The sequence below is a fragment of the Glycine soja genome, chromosome 15 (genome assembly GCF_004193775.1).
Source record: "Glycine soja cultivar W05 chromosome 15, ASM419377v2, whole genome shotgun sequence".
Taxonomy (NCBI): Eukaryota; Viridiplantae; Streptophyta; class Magnoliopsida; order Fabales; family Fabaceae; genus Glycine; species Glycine soja.
The window spans coordinates 2246118-2267963 of record NC_041016.1 but is presented as its reverse complement, the minus strand read 5'-3'; the positions used below and the strand labels follow the sequence as shown (position 1 = coordinate 2267963).

The window sequence follows — 21846 nt, the reverse complement described above, 5'->3', positions numbered from 1 at the left end:
AAAAAGCAAAGTCGTTTTCTCCACAATTATTGAAAAAAGATATAATAAAGTTACTTTTTTTCTATTGGTTCGGTACAAAGAGTTTTTCGTAATTTAGAAAAAAAAAACATCATATTTATAAAATTAAGAAAATGTATTTGTTGTGTCAACATAATAACATATTTAATTAATAAAATTATATTTCTAGGACAAAAAATCAACAAATCAACAACTTGAATTACATCATGATAAAATAATAAATAGTCGCACGTTGTCAACCGTACCGTCAGTATAAGTTTTTTTTTTTTCTGATAGGTTTTTTAACAGGGGATTGCTAATATTCACCGATGTGTATTAGGAAACTCTACCAAAATTTTAAGAGAAAGGTATCCAATTATCTTTTCCTTTAATTGAATTTTTGAATGTCTATTGGATCATTTTTTCTCTCTCGTAACCCCTATCTGTTCTCTGTTTTGTTGTGTAGAATGAGTTGGTCTTCTTGATGATAATTCTCCCGCTCTCAGCAAAAGTTTATAAACAGGTTTTCTTCCTATAAAAGCTTGTTTCTCCCATCTAGGATTTTCTTAAAAGGTGCCTTATTTCGCAAACCTATTTACTCTCACTTGTATTGTTAGTGTCAATTCTTCACCAAAGGTGCCTTATTTCGCAAACCATGTTTTGGGAGCATAAGGGATGTATGCTTCTGTTGAACACAACCAACACCACACCATCGAAACCCCAATGAACAGCGTAAACCCCAGCGACAGAGGACGACTTGCCATCATCGTCGGGGAGAGTGTGAGCCATGCCAGACGCAATTGGTTTGATGTCAACGGCTTGGAGAGTAGTCTGAGCTGAAGGGGAGGGGGTGTAGGAATTCTGGAAAAAAAGAGGAATTTCAAAGGTTGGTGGTGCCAATAGCTCTATTGGCCCATAAAAAACCCATATAAACAAAAAATATCCAATTGGATGTACTTATAAACTTCATGGAAGCCCAACTTTTGCTTTATTTTTTCAATTTATTTTATATTTTCGTGAATATAATTTTAAAAAAATATACATGAGCTGAAGTTTATCAAATTTTTAGCAATTTTACTATGAAAATTATTGTTTTAGATAACTGAAATGAAATAAATTATCTTTAAATAATTTCTGGTGTAATACATATAAAATTTGTTTGACATAATCAATTGTCACAATAATTTATTACTGAAATGATTTTTAAAACAATTCTGTGCAAACACACGCTATCTGTGAAAGAAATTGGTAAATATGTGATTTTCAAAAAATATATTTTATATGAAAAGAAATTGACCAATAAAATTTTAAATCCATCATTATAAAAATGTCAAGGGAGATTTTAAGGTTGAGTTAATGGTGAAGGGAGAAGGAAAAAACTGTGATTTTGAATGATTTTACTAACAAAAATTAATAATTAATAACTAGCATTAGCCGATAAAAAAATATAAAAATATCAAGGCATAATATAATACAGAATATTTTCCTTTTTATTTTACAAAGTATTTTTTATAAAAAAAACATCTAATCTTGTCAAATAGAAAAATTCAATAGTGATAGCCTTAAAAAAATTTAAAAAGTGCAATTGATCGATCCTCTTCCAAATTTTTTTATCATGAAGGTTATTTTGATATATTTCATTTGTCGTATAAATATAACATTTAAATTTTTAGTAAAACGTACATATGCCAAACAAAAGAATAAATGATAAAATAGCATGCGTACAGTGTCTTTTTATTTGAGATCTTCTGAAGCCGTTTAGATCAACTATTACCATTACTGATTTTGATTATTTCATCATCAAAATCTTATTTTGAATTTTGGAAACAAGGGATTAAAATATATAATTAATATAACAAAAAAATGAACGAACGAATGAAAGAAAGAAAGAAAAGAGACGTGAAGATGAATGATTAATAATTAACTTACAACTTGATAACAAAAAAAAAACCTTTATTAAGAACTAATTAACTTCATATTCACTTAATTAAGCGGACTTCTTTCTTCAACTCAAAGGCAGCATGTTTGTTTTAGGTAGTTTTCTTTGAACTCTTGCATTGCCAATTGCAAGCTGTGACCACGCTTTAATATTACTCCTTACTCATCATCGTCATAACACGGTGTTTAGAGCACATTCACAAGAAAGAGGAAACGATATATTCCTCACTCAACCTAAACGATTAATTATGCGATATGATGGAAATATTATTTGCTGGACATATAAATTAAAAGTCTCTTTAACTACAGAATAGCTTTCGCTGGTTAAAATACAATTTAAGCTTGTTTAATAATTGCTAGATCTATTAATGTGAAAACTATAACAGATATAAATTAGTTTAGTTAGTTACAAATTTAATTATATAAGATTTAGTTTAGTTAGTTATAAATTTAATTATATAAGATTTTATGTAAAGTAATATTCAATTATGCAATATGATATATTCATTTTAAGCACCTTCTAAAGTAATATTCAATTTTGAGTATTATCTAAAGTAATATTTAATTTTTTTTTCTTATTTCCATCTCTCTACAACTTTTATCAAAAACTCTTAACACTCTTTTTTCCCTGCCGACAAAAATCAGCTCCAACTTTGCTTATACGAGGATGATAAGTTTAATTTTCAAGTAAACGTGTTTTTCCAGCGTCATCTTTACTTGTCACTTGCATACTCTACAAGCCACTGGAACTGGGACTGGAAGCGTTTTTTCGATCGTATTAAACAGTCAAAAGCTTTAACATTAAGTTGCGTTAAGGTAAGCATCGCAAAGTGTGTTTAAAGAAAGAATAAACCCATTATTATTCATAAATTAGGAATGCTGGATTCTTTTTTCTCTGCTGGGTAATAATTAATACCAATATTGTTGAGTAATTGAGTTGTTTCAGTTATCACTCGTAATTTATTCAGTGCACGTGCTCGTGATTTCAACGTAAGAAAAAGAGAATTAACCGGATCCTGCAATGAGACCAATAAGATGGCGCATGCCACACCATAGATTAATCAATAATCAGAGAATGATGACAGATATAGGTTACAACTTACATGCACCTTGTATCCATAATACTCACTGTTAATTACATAGGAAAACTCATAATAGTTTTCTCGATTTGTAGGAAATATTGGATCAACAAAAGGACCTTTTTCTTTTTCGTGATTAGAGAATTAGATTTAGACCCCAAATCCAAGTCGTTGTCACATGCAAAGCACGTTCCTTGCTACCCACGTCACAGCAGTATTAAATGGCTTAGAAGGATGTTGAAAACTGCTTCGTGCATGTGAACGTACAGCTCCATGCCTTACTCTTCCGTCACAAGGTGCCGTAATGCTTGGATTAGATTTCATTGTTCAGAGTCCTTTCAATATTTTTTTCTTTACCCTGATGTTATGGTCGGTTGTGCCACGAGGACAGTGTGTGCTATAAATTAACAACAAACAAGCTTAGTTTTAATTACAGTGACACAAAATGGGAAGAGTTATGTGTGTGGCCTTCCCGCTAGTAGCTCTTGTAGTGGTGAGCATGTGTTATGGAATGGCAGATGCAGAGGTGAAAACACAAAATTTGCGCTGGCATTATTACAAGGTCACCAATACATGCCGTGATGCAGAGGAGTATGTCCGGCACCAAGTGAACCTGTTTTGGAAGAATGACAGAAGCATTACGGCAAAGCTCCTCCGCTTGGTTTATGCTGACTGTTTTGTCACTGTATGTACTATAGTTTCTAGTTAGTGTTAGTTGGTGTTTTGTGACTTACCTTTCAGCAAACAATATTTTGTGGCCTAGGGATGTGATGCATCAATTCTGCTTGACGAAGGAGCAAATCCGGAGAAAAAAGCAGCACAAAACCGGGGGCTTGGAGGATTTGCAGCCATTGACAAGATCAAAACTGTTCTGGAATCACGATGCCCTGGAATTGTCTCATGTGCTGATATACTCCACCTGGCCACCAGGGATGCTGTTAAACTGGTACTTCTAGGCTACTTTCAACTCCTTCTACCACTAGCCCCTCCATATCAAACTAACTTATTTGAGGATTGATGGGAACAGGCAGGTGGACCAGGTTACCCAGTTTTAACAGGTAGGAAGGATGGCATGAAATCAGATGCTGCATCAGTAGACCTGCCATCACCATCCGTCTTGCAGCAGAAAGTCCTGGAATATTTCAAATCCAGGAACTTGAATGAAGTAGACATGACCACTCTTTTAGGTAAGGCGGCAAACTTACAATCCAGATGTAAATATAAAAATATGTTAAGAATTTTATATATTTTATAGTTTATTATAAATAATTTATTGTAAATTGTGTTTTAAGATAATGCATTTATTTTTATGAAAACTAAGCATGTTAAAAATATTTGTTCAAATCTCTTTTATATATATAGAATGTTTCTGGTTAAGGCACCCATGTAAGCAATAAAAATAACGTTTCTAAAATTTGTTGGACATCAACACAGGAGCACACACGATGGGCCGAACACATTGTAGCTTTATTGTTGACCGGCTCTATAACTACAATGGTTCCGGAAAACCGGACCCGAGCATGAGTGCTACTTTTCTAGAGTCATTGAGAAAACTTTGTCCGCCAAGAAAGAAAGGACAAGCAGACCCTCTGGTATACCTAAACCCAGAATCAGGATCAAGTTACAACTTCACAGAATCATACTACGGAAGGATCCTATCCCACGAAACTGTCCTGGGAGTTGATCAACAATTACTATATAGTGATGACACTAAACAGATCTCCGAGGAGTTCGCCGTTGGATTTGAAGATTTTCGGAAATCTTTTGCTACATCAATGTACAAGATGGGGAATTACAGGGTTCTAACAGGAAACCAAGGAGAGATACGCCGATATTGCCGATACACAAATAAGGGCAACCCAAATTAGTAGGAGGCGAAATCGGATGTTTAGAGTGGAATCTGATATGCCCAATTTAAACAGATTTGTTTGTATTTTTAAGGTAAAGAATAATACATGAATTATGAATAATACCCTCTTTATCCTTTGTAATTTATGAGTTCCAGCAATTCAAGTCACTAAAAAATCTTCTTGATGTAGTATGTATGTATAAAACATAAATCCTATCCTCTGTCAATTCAAACACCCACAAAAATTGACTACATTGTTTCCATATCTTACAACAATCCCGTGACATATTCACCCTCTATTTCTACTTGTATGCGTGTGCTTTTTCCGAACTCCAAATCCTCTGGGTAGAAATAAATTTTGTACGACTTTCTCCAGAAATGAGCTGAACCAAAAGTTCAAAGAAAGAGAATTGTTTGCGTAACCTGTGCCAGGTATCCAAGACTGCAAATTGATCAAACCTGGGAGCAACCAGAGTGATGAAAAATCCCCTTGTCAATCTTTTCACTGGCTTCAAGAGGAGGAAAGGAGAGAGAATATATCAATACAATGAGTAATGAAAAAAAAAATCAAATACTAAAAGGGAAACCATCGTAAAAAGGATCTTCAGGAAATCAAATGCATTACTGACAGAACATACTCCTAACTTAAACAAGAAAAGCTAAACAAGAAAATTAAAAAAGATATGTTGCATGGTATCCCATTTGATCGATTTTATAATCAATTTGAATAATCTAAAATCAAATTTCTAGAGGAGATTCCAGTAATCAATTATTTGAAATCATTCCTGATATATCATCAACACTGCTGATGAACTGAAGCCCGTGAATTGTCAAACAATATATCATATGATGTTTTAATCAATTACAGAGTGAAATTTTATTTACAAACTAAAGAACACAAGTGCGTGGAAAAATAGACCGATCCCTTAAAAGGTATGGGAATAAATAAATTGGGTCCTAGAATGCCTTAAAAAGGGGATGTAGTTTTGCACAAGCACAATTTTCTTCATCTGGCAGAAACTACAAAAGCAACAACAGCACCCTCAGCATTTTTTAGTTTTGTTTCTCAAGGATGAGTTTTAAAGAAATTAAAGCAACGACATATTGTCATACACACTCAACAAAAATAGAATAGGACATTGCTCCTATATTTGATTCCCCACATATTTCTTGCCTTCTAACAAATGTGCCAATTAACTTCTTTGTTTGTTGCTTATAGTTATATCCAAAGCTTTCATTGCTACCCAACAAAACACACTTTTGGTCATTAATAATCCTTGCATCAAATTTCCAAGAACTGGAAGGGAACTGAATTTTTTGAGTTCAACACACTACAGAAATGCCTGGTAAAGACCATCTAGGGATCTATATAGACACCATCAAAAGTCAAGCAAACTAATAAAATGCAAAGCAGAACAAACTGATATTACCTCGTAAAAAAGAGTAATGAAGACAATGGACATACAGCAGCTGGATGAACCTCTGAAAGCAAAACCACTTTAAGCTGCAAAGTCTCCCATCCAAAGTGGATAAGTAATGACTAAAGTCTTAACACCAAACTCCAATTTGGAAATGCAGAGCCATATAAGTGATACTCAGTGCTTCTGTCTCAAGTATAATGGCAATGATATTACCTTAGTCCCCTTTCTCTGCAACATAGTTCATTTTCTTGATTACCTATCAAGAGATGAGATTTCAATTTCAAAAAGCAAAATGTTATAAATACAAAAGGAAGAAATACATTTTTAAGTATTCCTTGCACGAATATAGAAACATTAGAATATATACATTTTTTATAAATACTCCTGAAATTAAGTGAGAGTTGCCTACCACTTATATATATTATTTTGGTCATATCATTAATCAATGTAGGATCTCAACACACACTTCACATCAAGGATTGGACATTTCAAGTGTGAAGTTGGCAAAAGTGAACATTTACATGTGGTCCAATAATAGGTGGCCTAGCCTGAATCGTGATAGACCCAACAATAACTGTTAGGATAGACTCCGATACCATCTTAGAATTTGAGCTTGAGTCTAACTCAACCCCACGTTGATGAGGTGAGGGTTGCCCTTTACTTAAATAACTATTTTGGTCATATCCCTAGTAACTCCAACAGATTAAAACAAGGATTAAGCATTCACCAAAATAAAAAATGGCATAAAATTTGCAAAAGCAGTTAATGACTTCTTTTATGAGTAGCACACAAAGAAAAATAACTAGTTTAGGATTTACCTTGTTAAAATATTTCTTTCGGAGTTTGATTGCTTTTGTTATGCAGCTTTTCACATTGATTTTTAACACCTTGTCATTGAACATCTATGAAATGTAAATTTGATATATACAATTAAAAAATGCACAATAATCTTGCAATTTGGTATATATGAATTGAATGAACTACCTAAGGAAGGAAAAACAAAGTTGAAAACAGATCTCATAAAGAATGTAAAGAAATTGATTTTGAGGAAGGAAAAACTAAGTCGAAAACAGATCTCGTTAAGAATGTAAAGGAATTGGTTTCAAGTAACCATTCAGGTATAAGTTGATGCAAGAAAATAAAGTTAACAAATAGGCACAAGCTACTTTCACCTTTCAATAAAGAGTGCATCAGATCTCATTAAATAATAGCACCGATATGCAATTATAGCACAAGTTAGTTTGAAAACATTATGCAAGTTTCCCAAAAAAGAAGTATATGCAATACCAACTTCACATTTTCAAATCAAAACATAATTTAAACAAAGAAACCCAACATCAAACATTTAGAAATAAGAGTATAAGTATGCAAATTAATCTGTCTTGATTCTTTTTTTTATACTTAATGAAATTACTTAATGAATTAATGAAATGTAAACATAAAAATATAAAACAATGTAATAATAGTATACTAATTATGACTTTCATAGCAGTAATTAAATGCTGAGTAAAACAAAAGATCAATGCACCTGCCTTTATCATATCATCAAAGGAATGAGTTTCTCGAATGATCTTCTGACGGTTTAAAACAAGAATTGCTGCAACACAAAATATGGCCAACTCATTATTTCCTTTCCTTGTTAAGGAAATACTGCTCATTTGAACTTGATGATTTCTAGGCCAGATATTCCTTGCCAAGCCACAAAAGGTATGGGATGAGAGCGACTTCAATTTGCTGTCATATACTGAGTGATCAGCTCTTTCATGATTTGACTGTGGGCTGGCTTTTGTGTTGTCATTTTCATTATGATTTGACCGTGAACCACTCTTCACACTACCACCATCACTATCTGCAATTTCTTCTCTCATATCATTGCTTGAGTCTCTAGGAAGTTGTAACTCCAATGCTTCCAGACAGTTCTCTTCTAAATCATAAGCCATGGATTCATCAAAGTCAGCTGCCCACATCATCTGCACTACACAAGAATATTGCGATCATGAATTGATGAACTAAAATAATGATGTATCAAAAGGGTTCACAAAAAAAAGGCACACTTTAATTTTAACCATTCAAATATGATCTAATTATTCAAATTTATAGTTTTCATTTTTCACAATAATAAGAATTCTTAATCAATACTCTCCTTATATATTGGGGAAGGGGGGGGGGGGGGGGGGGATAAAATTACATTGTTATAAGTTACACCAATCATTACACAATCAATAATTATATAAAAATGTGTTTTTTTATCAATCCAATAGTTGAATTTAAATTATATATCTTAATTGTTTTTGTCAAATTTTCTCAAAAATTGAATGACTATAAGTATGTAATCAAAGAGTTCTTATTTTTATATATTTTTAAAAGTATATATAACATCAATTTTGACGTATATGAATAGAATATTAAATAATTTTAGCACTAGTATAACATAAGATTTTATAAATATGAACTATATGACAACAACTTTCAATTTGACAGTAGATTGAGAAAAAATTACTCGAATTCATATAAATGTTTTCCAAGACCCCAATCAAACTAACAATCACACAGTATGTAAGCTGATTCTTCACCTTCCAATTAACTTATTCAACTCTACCTCAAAAATCAATAGCAAAACTAGATTTGCTTGCTTTAGATACAGTAGCAACCAAGCAGAAGCAGATACACAAGAAAGTAGTTCAGAAAAGGACTAACTATTGAAAAGATTAATGGGTTTCTGGGTGGAGAGGGGGGGATGAAGCACAAACCTCCCACATTGAAAGAGCCTCATTGAAAGACAACTCTCTTCGAAAGAGAACTAGCAACATACGAAATGCAAAATGAAGGCTTTCAGCACCAATTTTTGACAGGTGGGCAAACATTTCTTTGTCTAACAGTTCAAGAATATGCCATAATGCTCGCAACTGATTCATCACTCTAGTTGGGCCTTCCATTTGAAAATTTTCTCTCTGGAAATATGTCAAAGAAAAACAAGTCAGTCACCACAAACCAAGTTACATTGTTGAAATTTAGTCAAATTTGCAAATACCATTCTCCTTAAAAGCATCTCAAAACACCAAAATGCATCTGCATTATCCTCAAAGATTACAACAAAGGGAGACAGCAAATCGCTCATACCTAAAATCAAATATTTCAGTGAAAAGATAAGTTTTGGCATCCAGAGTCAGCGTAATAGAACTACAAATAGAACACAATTATCAGCAAGAAGTCAAGAAATTCCCAGGAAAAAATATAACCTTGGCAATACCCCGTTGAAGGATCAACCCATGCATAGACAGCAAGAATATCTGACATCCTAGCTAAATTTCTCTTGTCCTCATAGAATTCAAGATGACTATCAGTCCTCACAACATCAACAACTGAAAAATAATAACCCCATTAGCTAGAAAGAATATCAGGATAAAATATATGCTGTTGTCAAAAAGAATAAATAAACTCTGTTAAACTAGGAGGGGAGAGGGAGACACACTATACAACTTAGGTACCTATCCTATGCAAGGTCCAAAGCCATTCTGATACTCTCTCTTCATTGACAGGCCATCCTTGAGAAATTGGGGATCTTATCATTGCTGGCTGTGGAACATCTGATATTTTCAGTTGATTTACCATCTGCGCTTCATAAACTTGATTCTCAGACAGAAGTTCTGGTTCTTCCTCATCAGGTGAAGCAATTCCAATTTCAGAGTCCATGGGATTTAAGGTAGCAAGAGGTTGTTGGCAATTCGATTCAATAACTAACTCTACATTGTTATTAATTTGAAAGCTATGCATACTGTCAACTTCAAATCTTGATTGTTCTGGTGCAGGAAGTTTATCCCCATGCTCTGTGCCTGAATTTTTATCTTTACCACTCTTCTCAAACAGATTAGTGACCGATAAAGGAGGAAAATCAAAACTACATTCAGTTACACGGTCTGATTCCTCTTCTTCTCCCCCTGACTTTGGGGAACTGGAGTTTTTTTTACCAGAAGAATCACATGCTGCATTATCAGCACTTACTCTCAAGCTAACTAGGTCAACCCCATTATTGGAGCTTTCCCAATGGCTTGAATTTTCTACCTCTGTACAAATAATGCTCCTATCATAACATTTCCCTACTTCAACATTATTATCATAAGTTGATCCTTCTATTTTAGCTTGTGATTTCCGTCCATCTTTGGATGAAGTCCTCATATCCATTACTTTGGATCCAACAACATATGCCAATGAACCAGTTCCTACACTTGAATGCATTGTTTGGCATTGTTTAATCAGGTCACTATAATGCTCCCTGCAAGGACAGTTTCTCGTGGATGTCAACAAGTAATAATTACATGTTCAAAAACCTAGGAAAGGTGCTACCCTAGCCGAAACAAATCATATGGCCATTGAATGCCAAATGCATTTTACAATAACACTTCCAGTCATTGACACAATTACATAAATAGTTGCCAGATGCCAAAGGAAGGTAGCCATGCATGCATTGACATATAGTCACAGTCATCCATGATAGAAATATTGAATTTAGCAAGTTCTAAGATGAGACTTTCCTGGCTAAAGATCAGATTCAACATTCATTATGTGCAAAATAGATGCATATAAGATCCATAAAACAGGAGAGAAAAAGTCAAAGAAAGTGGATGGACCCACACCTCCTAGCTGCTCTCAACCTTCTTCGATACTCAGCAGTGCTGCTCAGCGAATAACAACCTAGTAAAAACTCCCAAACTTCGGGTCTTATTGATGGATCTACACCCTAACAAGCAAGGAATAAAAAAGTGTAACAAATCAGAAAGACCAACAATTCATTTATTAGCTTAAATTTGAGAAAGAAAAATTGAAGCTCAGGTGTTTGATGCTTCTAGAGTACAGATTTATACATTCATACTGATGCAAAAGGAAATTAAATTTAAAAATTTAAGTTAAATATCAAGTAATCTACAATAACTATATTCAGAATGCAGCATGAAAGTAACCAGATTGGCTGACCCAGAAAAAAAAGCTTGAAGCTTCTTTTGATGTTATTGATAAATAAAAACACATATATGTGGGAATAATACAACAGAAGAAAAACAACTTTTTTTATACCAAAGATGCAAATTGCTGTGCATATTACCAAATTGGTATAAATTAGAGATTAATTCCTACTATGGTGTAAAAAGAATAATGAGTAAGACTCACTCATGGGCATGGCATACAATTTAGTGGTAGTGTGTTGTTTGATAATATTGTTATTGAAGGTGTGCCACTAGACCACAACTTAAGGGAGTTGTGGAGTTATGTACTATTTGTTAAATGGTAGATCTGGAAGTCACTGGGGTATATTATATAGTAATGAGAAAAATAAATAAAAGCCATTCTATAAAATGTTTTGTGAATATGATAAACAATGCATTTTATTAGGCCTTCAGCAAATAAATTAAAACAGCCAGAGTTCTGGCATCACAATCAGATCATCTGAAAGCTGCAGAATGGCTCAATAGGACCCCCAAAAGCAAAATAGACTCAATCCTATATGATGAACAAAGGTGTTATGGTCATATGGATATCAATTTTGCTATGTGTATAAATTCAGTATTAAAGGGGACATGAGCCTTTCCTGAAATGCCTTGATGAAAACAAAACTTTAGTGATTGAACTGATTTTTTTGTTGACAATGGGAACAAAGCATTGAACACAGCACAGTGAATGTAAACTAGGTTCAATTCATTGAGCTCTTGCAGAAAAAAGTTATGGAAAATGCCTATTTATCACATTTACAAAACACCAAACATAAAATACCAGTAGTTTAATTTTCTCGTTATTACATATACCAAAGTGACTTTCATATCTAATAAATTAACAAGTACTGCATTGTGTAACCTTGTGCTTTCATTAATTTTAAAAAACAAACCCACCTTTAAGTTGTGGGCAACATCCATGATTTCATTAAAAGTAATAAATAATAAATAAATAAATCCTCCTTACATTGAAGCCTGATGCCCAAGGATATATATGGCTTCAACAAAATATTATTAAAAATCACTCTTCCTCATGCCATGCCCAAAATTTATCCCTACTCTCTATTACTTAAGCACCATTGGGAAATTAAGCTCTTATGCCAAACTGGTAATTTGCAAATCAATTTTCACCTTTGGAATGAAAATTCAAGAAAAACAAGTCAACAGCTCACAAAGAACACCTCAATCTAAAGCCTCAACAACCTTACAGACACTAAAACTAACTTGATATTACACAAAGTTAGGCATGTTTGTTCAAATCCATTACTACCATGCCACAATCATTATTGTCCAATAAAACATGACCAGGTGCACCAAATTCATGAGCATGCAGCATCCTAAACTGGAAGAAGATGATTATTGTGATGAACAGATGATGACAAAGATAATGGTGTAGACAGATAAAAAAACCACAGCATAAATGACAACATACCCCTAACACGATCAATTTTAGTGCCTTCCGAAAACCAAACACCTTTCCTTCACTATCAGACATGGTTTGCCATTTGTCTGACTTAAGCATTCTGTTTACCTGCTCCATGAAGAATAATAAAATCATTAAACAAGTCATCTTATAACAAGATTTTGTATCTATAATTTATAACAAACAAACAACAGGATCTCCTTAGATGCCCAACAGTTCAAATGAAAAAGTGAGGAATCTCCACTAATATATATAGTTTCTATTGCAAACGGGAAGTGTGAGAATTTCAAAATCACAGCATGAATTCCACCTATAAAACACCTTGGAAAGTGCAAAAGTCCTGAAGTTCTAGGGCTTCATCAATTGATGGACAAGCATCAAATTACAGAAGATGCTTTTGACAGATTATCCTTCAGACTAATCCTAACAAATTGTTCAATAAATAACAAAATGTTGCCTAGCATCGGTCTTAGATTAAAACAAGGAGTGCATGAGTATGATGATGCAGAAATGAACTATTAAACTCGAGCATAAGCAAAGCAATTAATAAAACACGGTAGAGTTGTTGTAGTCTTACAGTTACAACAACCTTTACAGGCGACTGCGAAAGGCAAGGATCCCCAATGTCGCGCACGATGGAACTCACTTTTCGCAAATTGGCAGCCCCAGCTTTTCCACAAGTCCATTGCTTCTCTTCCTCGCCACAATACATCACAGTCACGCACACTCCCCTCGCTCTACCTTCAACCACCACAATCACCGATCAATCACAGCAATGTCAATAAACCCCTAAATTTCATGCAGAACGAGAACCTTCAATGATTCATTATTATTATCGTTTTAATTTTAAAATTCGATTAACAAACGGTTCTTCTTTTGCAGAGACAGAAGAAGCAACAATCAACGGTCAGAAGAGAATGCAAAAGAAGAAGAAAAATGAAAGCTAAGGAATGATGAATCATACCGAAATGCAAATGATGGAAATGGAATCGAGAGGGTAATGAAAGGAAAGGATCGAAGAGGATGGTGAAATGGGTTGATAGATTAATTGTAACGGAAAGGGTTAGCGTTGTGAAAGTGGCGTGCACTGTGCAATGAGTGGAGGTTGAAGTTGTCAGTGAGTTCAGGTTGAGAAAGAGAAGAACCTCCTCCGTGCGTGCATCGTCGTTCGCTCAAATAACAGTGAAAAGGTGAAAAGACCCTTTTCTTTTGCCAAATGCTAAAAGCCTTCAAACTATTAATAAATTAATCATTTAATACAATGTTTCTTTAACAGTTCTCAAATAAAAATATAATCTAACTACTGACTACTTAACTCAGTCATAAATCACCGCTACAAAACCACCCATAAAAACGCGTCCATTAATTGAAAAAAGTTGTATCATTTTCTTGTTAACATATCCTACTCAACATTTTTGTTTTTTTTTTTTCAAAAGCTAAAATACAGTCCTTTATCTTTTAGATTATTTACTTTGTTCTTTTATTCTATTAAATTTATTTACATATGAAACTTAAATAATGTTTGAAATAAAAAAAGATAAACAAAATAAAAATTATATCAAAAATAAATTCAACAAACAATGAAAAATTGAAAAATATAATATTAAATTATTTTTCAGTAATTCATATTGAATTCTACTGATGTTTGAAATAAATAAAAACATAATAATAAAAATGGTATGAAAATAAATCTAATAAGCAACAAAAAATCAAAAAATCTAATATTCAATTTCACAGTTTTCATATAATTAAATATAATGAAACAATTTATATGTCTAAAATCAGTAAAAAAAATAATTTAAAATCACATCCCAAAATTAAAAACTGTCATTATTTCAAAAAAATCATTTTGATTTACTTTAAAACATAAAAGATTAAATTAAACTTCTTTAAAACATAAAAAACAAAACTGCATATAATCTAAAACATAAAAGACTACACATTTATTTAAGTTTTTTTTAATGATAACAAGTATTTTTAGCATGCTAATTAAAGAAATAGAAGGAATGAAATTTGATTGGAATGCATAAAAATATTTTTTTAAAATATATTTTCATATATTTTTAAAAAAATTTAACTAGTACCCTCAACAAGATCCTTTCTTGGTAAGCAAAAGGAACAAATAAAAGCAAGATCCCCTATTATTTTTCTTTTTTACCAAATTACATTTATTCTTCGCAGACAATTTTGCTAATGAAACTATTATATTCAACCAAAGTATTCCGTCATAATATTCAACACAATTACATAATTAAAAAAAAAAACACAATGACGTGTTTAGAGTTCAAATTCGATTGTGATTAAATTAGCATAATTTCGTGTGATTCACAGGTTCAATAATAATAATAATAATAATAATAATAATAATGTAACATTTTGTTTACAAATTTCATGAAAAAATGTTTCAAATACACACACACTCTGACATACTATTTTAGATTGTTACAAATTAGCATTATTTTTTTTATTGATTGAAATTTATTAAATTATAAAAAAAATTAAATCTTGCATCTTATTTAATGATTTTTTCTCATAAATTTGTCATTTAAAAAAATAACAAATTATTAGAATCTGTGAAAAAAAATGTGAAAGAAAATATAATTCTAGCACTCTAAAAGGCAATTTGATTTAAGAATTTAATTATAATACACCTCCTAAAAAATAGATACTTAAAATGTTAATGATAAAAATAAAATTGAATTTTATATGCAATGAATATTTTTAGTTTCTTAATTAATATATTAAAAACACATTAATTAATTATTTACGCAATGTAAGAGGTTTTATTTATAAGCATAAGCATGTGACATTTTTTTTTTCATATCAGTTTTTTTTTTTCATCTGATGCTTTAAGCCAAATTTCATTTTCTGTTTCTTACATGGATGAGTTACATACGAGTTTTTTATGCTTACGAGTTTTAGACCACATGATAGAGAATTTTTTAAAAACTCAATAACAGTAATTTGAACCTATAAACAAAAACAAATCTAAAAGTGCTCTTTATCCGTATCATAAGCATATAAATGTTTTCTGGGTGAATTTCTTATAACAAATTCAATATTTGATTGACATCTTGCTGTTCCATTACTTGTGTTCAACAAAAATATTATTTGAGACTTTTATGATACCCTCAACAACCTTCTTGTTTGGTCTTAGTGATTTAAGATGGAAAATAAGTATTAAGAAAGTAGATGTGAGAGAAAAATAATACTATCTTTATTTCATTATTTGATTAATGCGTGAAGTGTGGCACAGGAAAAACAAAGTTGACCTTGAACAAAAATAATACTCAACTAATTAGTGGTACGAAAATTAGCTTTTGGAACAGCATTTTCTCTTGTAAAGAATTCTTGTTATCTAAAAAAAGTAGTAGGAAAAAATATTTAAAAAATAATTCCCTTACATCACATTTGTGAGTTGTTGCTTTCTAATCTCATACCTTTAAAACGTCATCATTGAGTATGACAAGAATACCCGTTTTCGTGAGAATCAACTCAAACTCATATCAACTTTGATAGAAAAAAAGATTAAGTTGGTCGAAGTCGAGTTTGAGTTTGGGATTTCTCTAATTGAGAAAGTCAAATTCGAGGATGAGATCAGACATGTTGGTCCCCACCCATACCTTTGCTCCCAACCCATTGCTATTTCGATATAATAAATATTTTAAAGTATTATTATAACCTTACAATTTTAATGAACTAATGTTTATTTTATGCATGAAATTATTATTTTTCTTGTAATTGTGTATAATTTTTACTTAATTTCATGTTGAGCTAAAAAAATATATGAGATCAAACAATTTTTATTTGAAATTTCAATTTATTATGTTATAATAGATTCAATCCAATTACAAAAAAATTATCATATTTTCTCCATTTTTTTATGAATAAAAAAACAATATAGGATTAAGGGCGAGGCGGGATGGGGAAACCTGATCCCTGAGCAAGGACAGGGATGGGTCTAATTTTTGGACCCAATGTGGATCGAGAACAAGGGTGAAGAGGACTTAGGGAGACTAAACCTGCTCCCACCCCATTTTGTTGCCATGCCTAATCATTATGGATTTGTGAATTCATCTATCCTTATAACACACGACTACCATAATGTTCACCCTTGTTTATACATTCGTAAGCAATATCAGAGTTGAGAACTTAATGGTCAATGGAAACTTTAACACCTATCCCTTGATAGTTTTGACAATCAAATAGAATTCAACAAATAAAGGTCATTTTTTAGTTTAAGGACGTTTTGCAAGTTCCTATTGGGTAATCATTTTAAATAAAGAGGAAATAAAATATACATTAATAATTAATGATATAAAATAAAGAGAGTATTAGTAACATATTCTTCCTAACAGACACTCTATTATTAGTTAAAAATCATTAAAGACTACAAAGAAGTTTCTTGCTTATAAAGTTGTGGATCTCAACATCCCAAAATTAAGGAGAAAAATATAGTTCAAGTTGGTGTATGGGTGAATTTAAAAAGATCTCTAATAAAAATATAATTTTCTTACTTTTTGAATATATAATATATTTTAACCTTTTAAATTTCTATCTTTCATCGTGAATAAAACTTCAACAATAAAATAATAGTAAATTACATAAACTCCCTCAAGGTTTAATAAAATTACATAAACATCCCTACTTTTTTTAACTCTTGCAAAAATTCTCCTAATAAGAAATGTCAAGGATCATACTCTCTAACACATTATTTTGGATACACTTTTTTCATTAGTTGGAATTTATTGAAAATCATAAAATTTAGTAGGTTCCACATCTTATTCAATGACTCTTTATCCTGATTTGTAGTTTTCAATACATTTTAATCAATAAAAAAAGTCGGTATGAATGACTGTGTTAAAAAGTGTGTACTAGCATTTCTCTTCCCCTAATTGTTCACTAACCATTACACTTGCCTCCCTCAATTTTATCGGTGTTTAATTCTTTAACAAAAACAAGTCAAGTGTTGCACGTGACTTTTAATGAATTTTGTTTCCCAAAATATCCTCACCTTCAACCTTAAAAAAAACAAGAAAGGGAAAAGGAATGTGCAAGGTCTAATGCTATGGAGTAAGGAACTTAATAGAAAAATAAAGACCAAAAAAATGCTTTGGCACATGAAAAAATGAATATGTCAAATGAAATATGTGTTTTCTTCTAATTATTTGAGATAATATTTGTGATAGTGCAAGCTTTCTCATACCAATGATGGCTTTAAATGAACAACATTGTGTCAAGGCCTTTTCTTTAGAGAAAGCAAGAGTTAAAAAAAATTCATTGAGTTAAAACTTAATTTTTTTTTTCTGCAATAAATTATACAAAGAATAAGACACACAACTTGTACCTCATACCAAACTCAATTATACAAAATCATAAAGAAAGACAAAGTCATTGTTACTTTCTATTGATCCAAAACTTTATTATTTCTGTAATAAATTTTCGTTAGGTGAAAGAAAATTTCAACCTTTAGTAAGAAGAGCAAGGATTTGAGTGAGGAATCATGTGTGGTGGTGCGATTATCTCCCCCAGACTTCTAACTCCTTCACTATTGCCTACTTGTTGCCACCATCTCCATTGTTTTCACATGCACCTCCTTCTGTCCCAACGCCCTTCTCCTCACAACCTTCGACCACTTTGGCCTCTTCTAAGTCTTTAACGTGAAGTTCTAACCTCGTTCCACCGCCTCTACTCCCATAACCCCCCTCTTATCCACTTCATTGGCTTCCCCCACCTCGAAAAGGCTTCACCTTATGTTCGTCTCGGCATTTTCTTTAACTTGTGAACAATATACAACATTGTGTTTCCCTTTTTCTTTAGAACTATGAAACTTCTTGGAAGATTCACCTTCATAATTTCAATTGAAGAATAGAGGAGATATATGGTGTTAAATGAAAGGGTACAAAAGGAATATCACAAATACATAAATGGATAGAAGGTTTGTGTAATGTTAACAAAGGGACTTGGTGAGTGGTTTGGATCTACCCATCCCTGTTTCCTTTTCTCTTCGTTCCTTCCATTACTAAAACTTTTGAAGAAAAAAAAAATGTCACTTTCATAAGATATGTATCATCTCCATTTTATTTATTACCCTTAAAACTTATGAAATGAAAGAAAAGAAAAGAAAAGAAAAAATAAAGATGAACCATTTTGCTCGGAAGATGTTTATGTAATTTACTAAAAAAAATCAGAAAATTAAAGGAGACATTTTTCTATTATCTCATTTTGCTAAAATAAAATACTTTTCCCAATAAATAAACTCCATGGCGACGTCAACCCATCAACTTTCCACTCTTTTGAGTTTTGATAACTTTGTTTGGGTTGGCAGCCGCAAAATTCATATCGTAATAAATGAGGTTAGAAGAAAATAACATATGAAATCCCAAAATAAACGGGAACCTAATCGGCTAATCTCATAATTGCCAATCCCAATATTCCAAGTCCCATTCCCATGATTCAACGGTTCTGTGTCAAAGAATTACGCGTTACGACTTTAAGATACTTAAGGCAAATTTGTTCAAATAAAAATAAAGTGAGGAGAAATGAAAAAGAATTTTGCGGATTTTATTTTGACATAATTAATTATCATGACTTCATTATTTTTTTTCTTTCATAGAAATATACTATATTAACAAAATACTAATAAAAATATTATATTAACCAAACTAGTAAAATACTAGGTTTTGATTAGGGTTTTCTTAACTTGATTTGATTTGGTTATTCATAAAAACTCAACTGAATCAAATTTATAAAATACTTTCATTTAGTTCGATTTTTATTTAAAATAAAATCTAAACTATTCATAAATAATAAATGTTATGCTTTATTAGTTTTCTTTTAATTATGCATTATGATAAATTAATATTTACTCTTTTTACATAAAAATTGATACATTGTTAAAGAGAACTATTAAAAGAAAAATATTAACTCATGATTATTCAATTAAATTGGTAAAGTCCTACCCAATTTCAAGATAATCTGTTATGGGATGACTCGTCACAAGACTGTTTAAATTAATAACTCTACAAGCTAATCCTTTTCTACTACAGTTTAATCTTTTATGCATTATGATTGTGAGCCAAACAGGTAGACCATTTTTCTAATTCACTTTTTTATTCTTTTAACAATAAATTCACTTTTTATTTCTTAACAACATAAATAATCGTATAATATTGACTTATAATTGAATATAATATTTATATTAAAATATTCTGCTATCACTTTATACAATTTTCTTTACTTTTTTAGGTGAATAAATAACAAAAAGAAAATTACACTCCGGGGAAAGGCAGAAGCAAAACATGACTAACAAGAGCCCGTATAAACATGTAGGAGGAACCTCCAAACTCGTTAACCAAGTGAGAAAATCTGGACAGTAATTTCCCTCACAGGATGAGTGAGAAAAATCCAACTTTCAATGATGTCTTCAACAATAGTAGCATAATGATGGCAGACACCGACACCATATATTCACAAGATTAATAACGAGCAAGGAATCAGAAATGCAGATCACATTAGTGACATGCTTCTCACAGGCCAAATTCAAACCTTGAAGAATGCTAATCAATTATGCCTTGAGAATATCAGCAACACCAATATCACCATAAAACCCATACAACCAACTGCATTAGAATCTCTCAAAAGACCACCATAACCTGTCGGCCCAGGGTTAATTTGCCAACTACCATCAACATGCAAAGTTATCTGATTGTTATGAACACAAACACAAGTCACCATACATTGGTTTCTGGTTCTCGAAGAATCCTTTAAATGTAAATCAAAAGTACAACGCATACATCAAGCAAGTAGGAAATCTTAGACGTGATTACTTGAGGCTGCACTGAAATATTTTGGAAGACACTATCATTCATGTTTTTCCAAATCTCCCAAAGTAAGATGGGAAATAACAAGCCATCTTGTTGCAGGTTCTGGTGGATCCAATCCCTCCAATTCTGGACTTGAGTATCTGGGGGGGGGGACCCACACTAAAAAAACTCCAAATCTAGTGGACAATTCCACACTGTCGAAGATATGGGGAAGATCTTGATTCAACACTCCACACCTCATACAAGTAGCGTTGGGAATGATATGTATCTACGTACAAACCAAGAAGTTCTTGGTTGGCAATGCTTCATGCATTATTAACTGCCTTAGGAAAAACTTAATATTCTCATGAAGAGTAGTTGAGTCACCATTGTCATACCTCTCAAATAATATATCAAATATAAAGGTTTAAATATGTTTATCTTATCTAAAAAATAGTTTATTTTTAAGTTATTACCTAAAATTCACTTTTGATCATCTACATAGTTGAATTCTTTTTATGTTTCAACGTAGTACTTATCGTTAGTCTCATTCTATTAAGTGATCACGTGACAGATAGAATGTCATGTTATCAAATTTAATCACTTAACACGTCAGCAAATTGGAATCATATCATTATTTAATTTATTTTAAAAAATCCAATTATTATATTTTATTAACTGTGCCTATTTGGCTGCCTACCTCCCTTGCGTTGTCCAACACCGCCATCGCTCTCCACTGCCTCCCTCCCCTCCTCCTCCTCCTTCACAATCTAGCTCCCAATCCACCCTTGTCCTGTCACCTGACCCCATTCATCTTCTTCATCCTTCCACCACCACCACCTAAGTCGATTCATCTTCTTCATCCTTTCACTGCCACCCTTCCTTTGCGCACAATCATGACCCTCTACCATACCAGGTCAATGCATGTGTGACAACCACCACCAACTTCATCACCGTGCGTTGTCACCATGACAGTGTTTGTGATCTTCTCGACATGTGAGGTGTCAACGTGGACGAGGCGGAGGTTGAGGTTAGTGACGAGGGCAGAGTCGATGGCGCGGTTGACAGACCCAAGGTAGAGGATGAGGTGGTAGGAGCGGAGGCGGCATTGGGCAGCATGAGGTAGGTAGGCGAGGGAGTGGAGGAGCATGGCGATGGACTCGATCTTGTTAAGGGAAGTCATATTTTTTATATTAGTTAATAAAATAAAATAATTAAATTTTTTAAATAAATTAAATAATGAATAATGATTAATTTATTTTGTTGACATATCAAGTGATTAGGCTTGATGATGTGATATTCTATCCGCCATATCATCACTTAATAGAATGGGACTAACAATAGATACTATA

The 21846-nt window shown here is 32.3% G+C and overlaps 2 protein-coding genes and 1 long non-coding RNA gene across 10 annotated transcripts; 2 read left to right on the top strand and 1 right to left on the bottom strand.

Moving 5' to 3' along the window:
* The first annotated feature begins 294 nt into the window (after positions 1 to 294).
* On the top strand, positions 295 to 1011 carry LOC114386765. Its single transcript, XR_003661180.1, has 3 exons — positions 295 to 365; positions 464 to 520; positions 615 to 1011. It is a non-coding gene; the product is annotated as an uncharacterized LOC114386765 (long non-coding RNA).
* A 2424-nt stretch (positions 1012 to 3435) lies between these two features.
* Positions 3436 to 5005, top strand: LOC114387980 (probable peroxidase 26). Its single transcript, XM_028348290.1, has 4 exons — positions 3436 to 3699; positions 3778 to 3960; positions 4042 to 4201; positions 4449 to 5005. Exons 1-4 carry the CDS (start codon positions 3460 to 3462, stop codon positions 4880 to 4882), a joined length of 1017 nt encoding a protein of 338 aa, XP_028204091.1. The 5' UTR covers positions 3436 to 3459; the 3' UTR covers positions 4883 to 5005.
* Positions 4975 to 13920, bottom strand: LOC114387978 (small G protein signaling modulator 1-like). 8 transcript variants are annotated; one of them, XM_028348287.1, is made up of 13 exons: positions 13654 to 13920; positions 13267 to 13478; positions 12699 to 12797; positions 10919 to 11022; positions 9773 to 10557; positions 9524 to 9646; positions 9316 to 9404; positions 9035 to 9235; positions 7817 to 8254; positions 7103 to 7186; positions 6498 to 6512; positions 6294 to 6367; positions 4975 to 5368 (listed from the first exon to the last, which is right to left on the bottom strand). In XM_028348287.1, exons 2-13 carry the CDS (start codon positions 13399 to 13401, stop codon positions 5317 to 5319), a joined length of 2199 nt encoding a protein of 732 aa, XP_028204088.1. In that variant the 5' UTR covers positions 13402 to 13478; positions 13654 to 13920; the 3' UTR covers positions 4975 to 5316. The 8 variants fall into 8 exon arrangements, 4 of the variants coding, with proteins under 4 accessions (XP_028204088.1, XP_028204090.1, XP_028204087.1 ...); XM_028348289.1 differs by having other exon boundaries at positions 4975 to 5372; positions 13267 to 13430; XM_028348286.1 differs by having other exon boundaries at positions 13267 to 13430.
* Positions 13921 to 21846: the final 7926 nt, after the last annotated feature.

Bases quoted from the DNA above. Each gene is read 5' to 3' on its own strand.
- LOC114387980 (XM_028348290.1), top strand. From the start codon at position 3,460: ATGGGAAGAGTTATGTGTGTGGCCTTCCCGCTAGTAGCTCTTGTAGTG. The intron at 3,700-3,777 runs GTATGTACTATA...TTTGTGGCCTAG, and splicing joins ATGCTGACTGTTTTGTCACT to GGATGTGATGCATCAATTCT. The intron at 4,202-4,448 runs GTAAGGCGGCAA...ACATCAACACAG, and splicing joins AGACATGACCACTCTTTTAG to GAGCACACACGATGGGCCGA.
- LOC114387978 (XM_028348287.1), bottom strand. From the start codon at position 13,401: ATGTATTGTGGCGAGGAAGAGAAGCAATGGACTTGTGGAAAAGCTGGG. The intron at 12,798-13,266 runs GTAAGACTACAA...TTCATGGAGCAG, and splicing joins CTGTAAAGGTTGTTGTAACT to GTAAACAGAATGCTTAAGTC. The intron at 9,647-9,772 runs GTACCTAAGTTG...ATTATTTTTCAG, and splicing joins TTGGACCTTGCATAGGATAG to TTGTTGATGTTGTGAGGACT.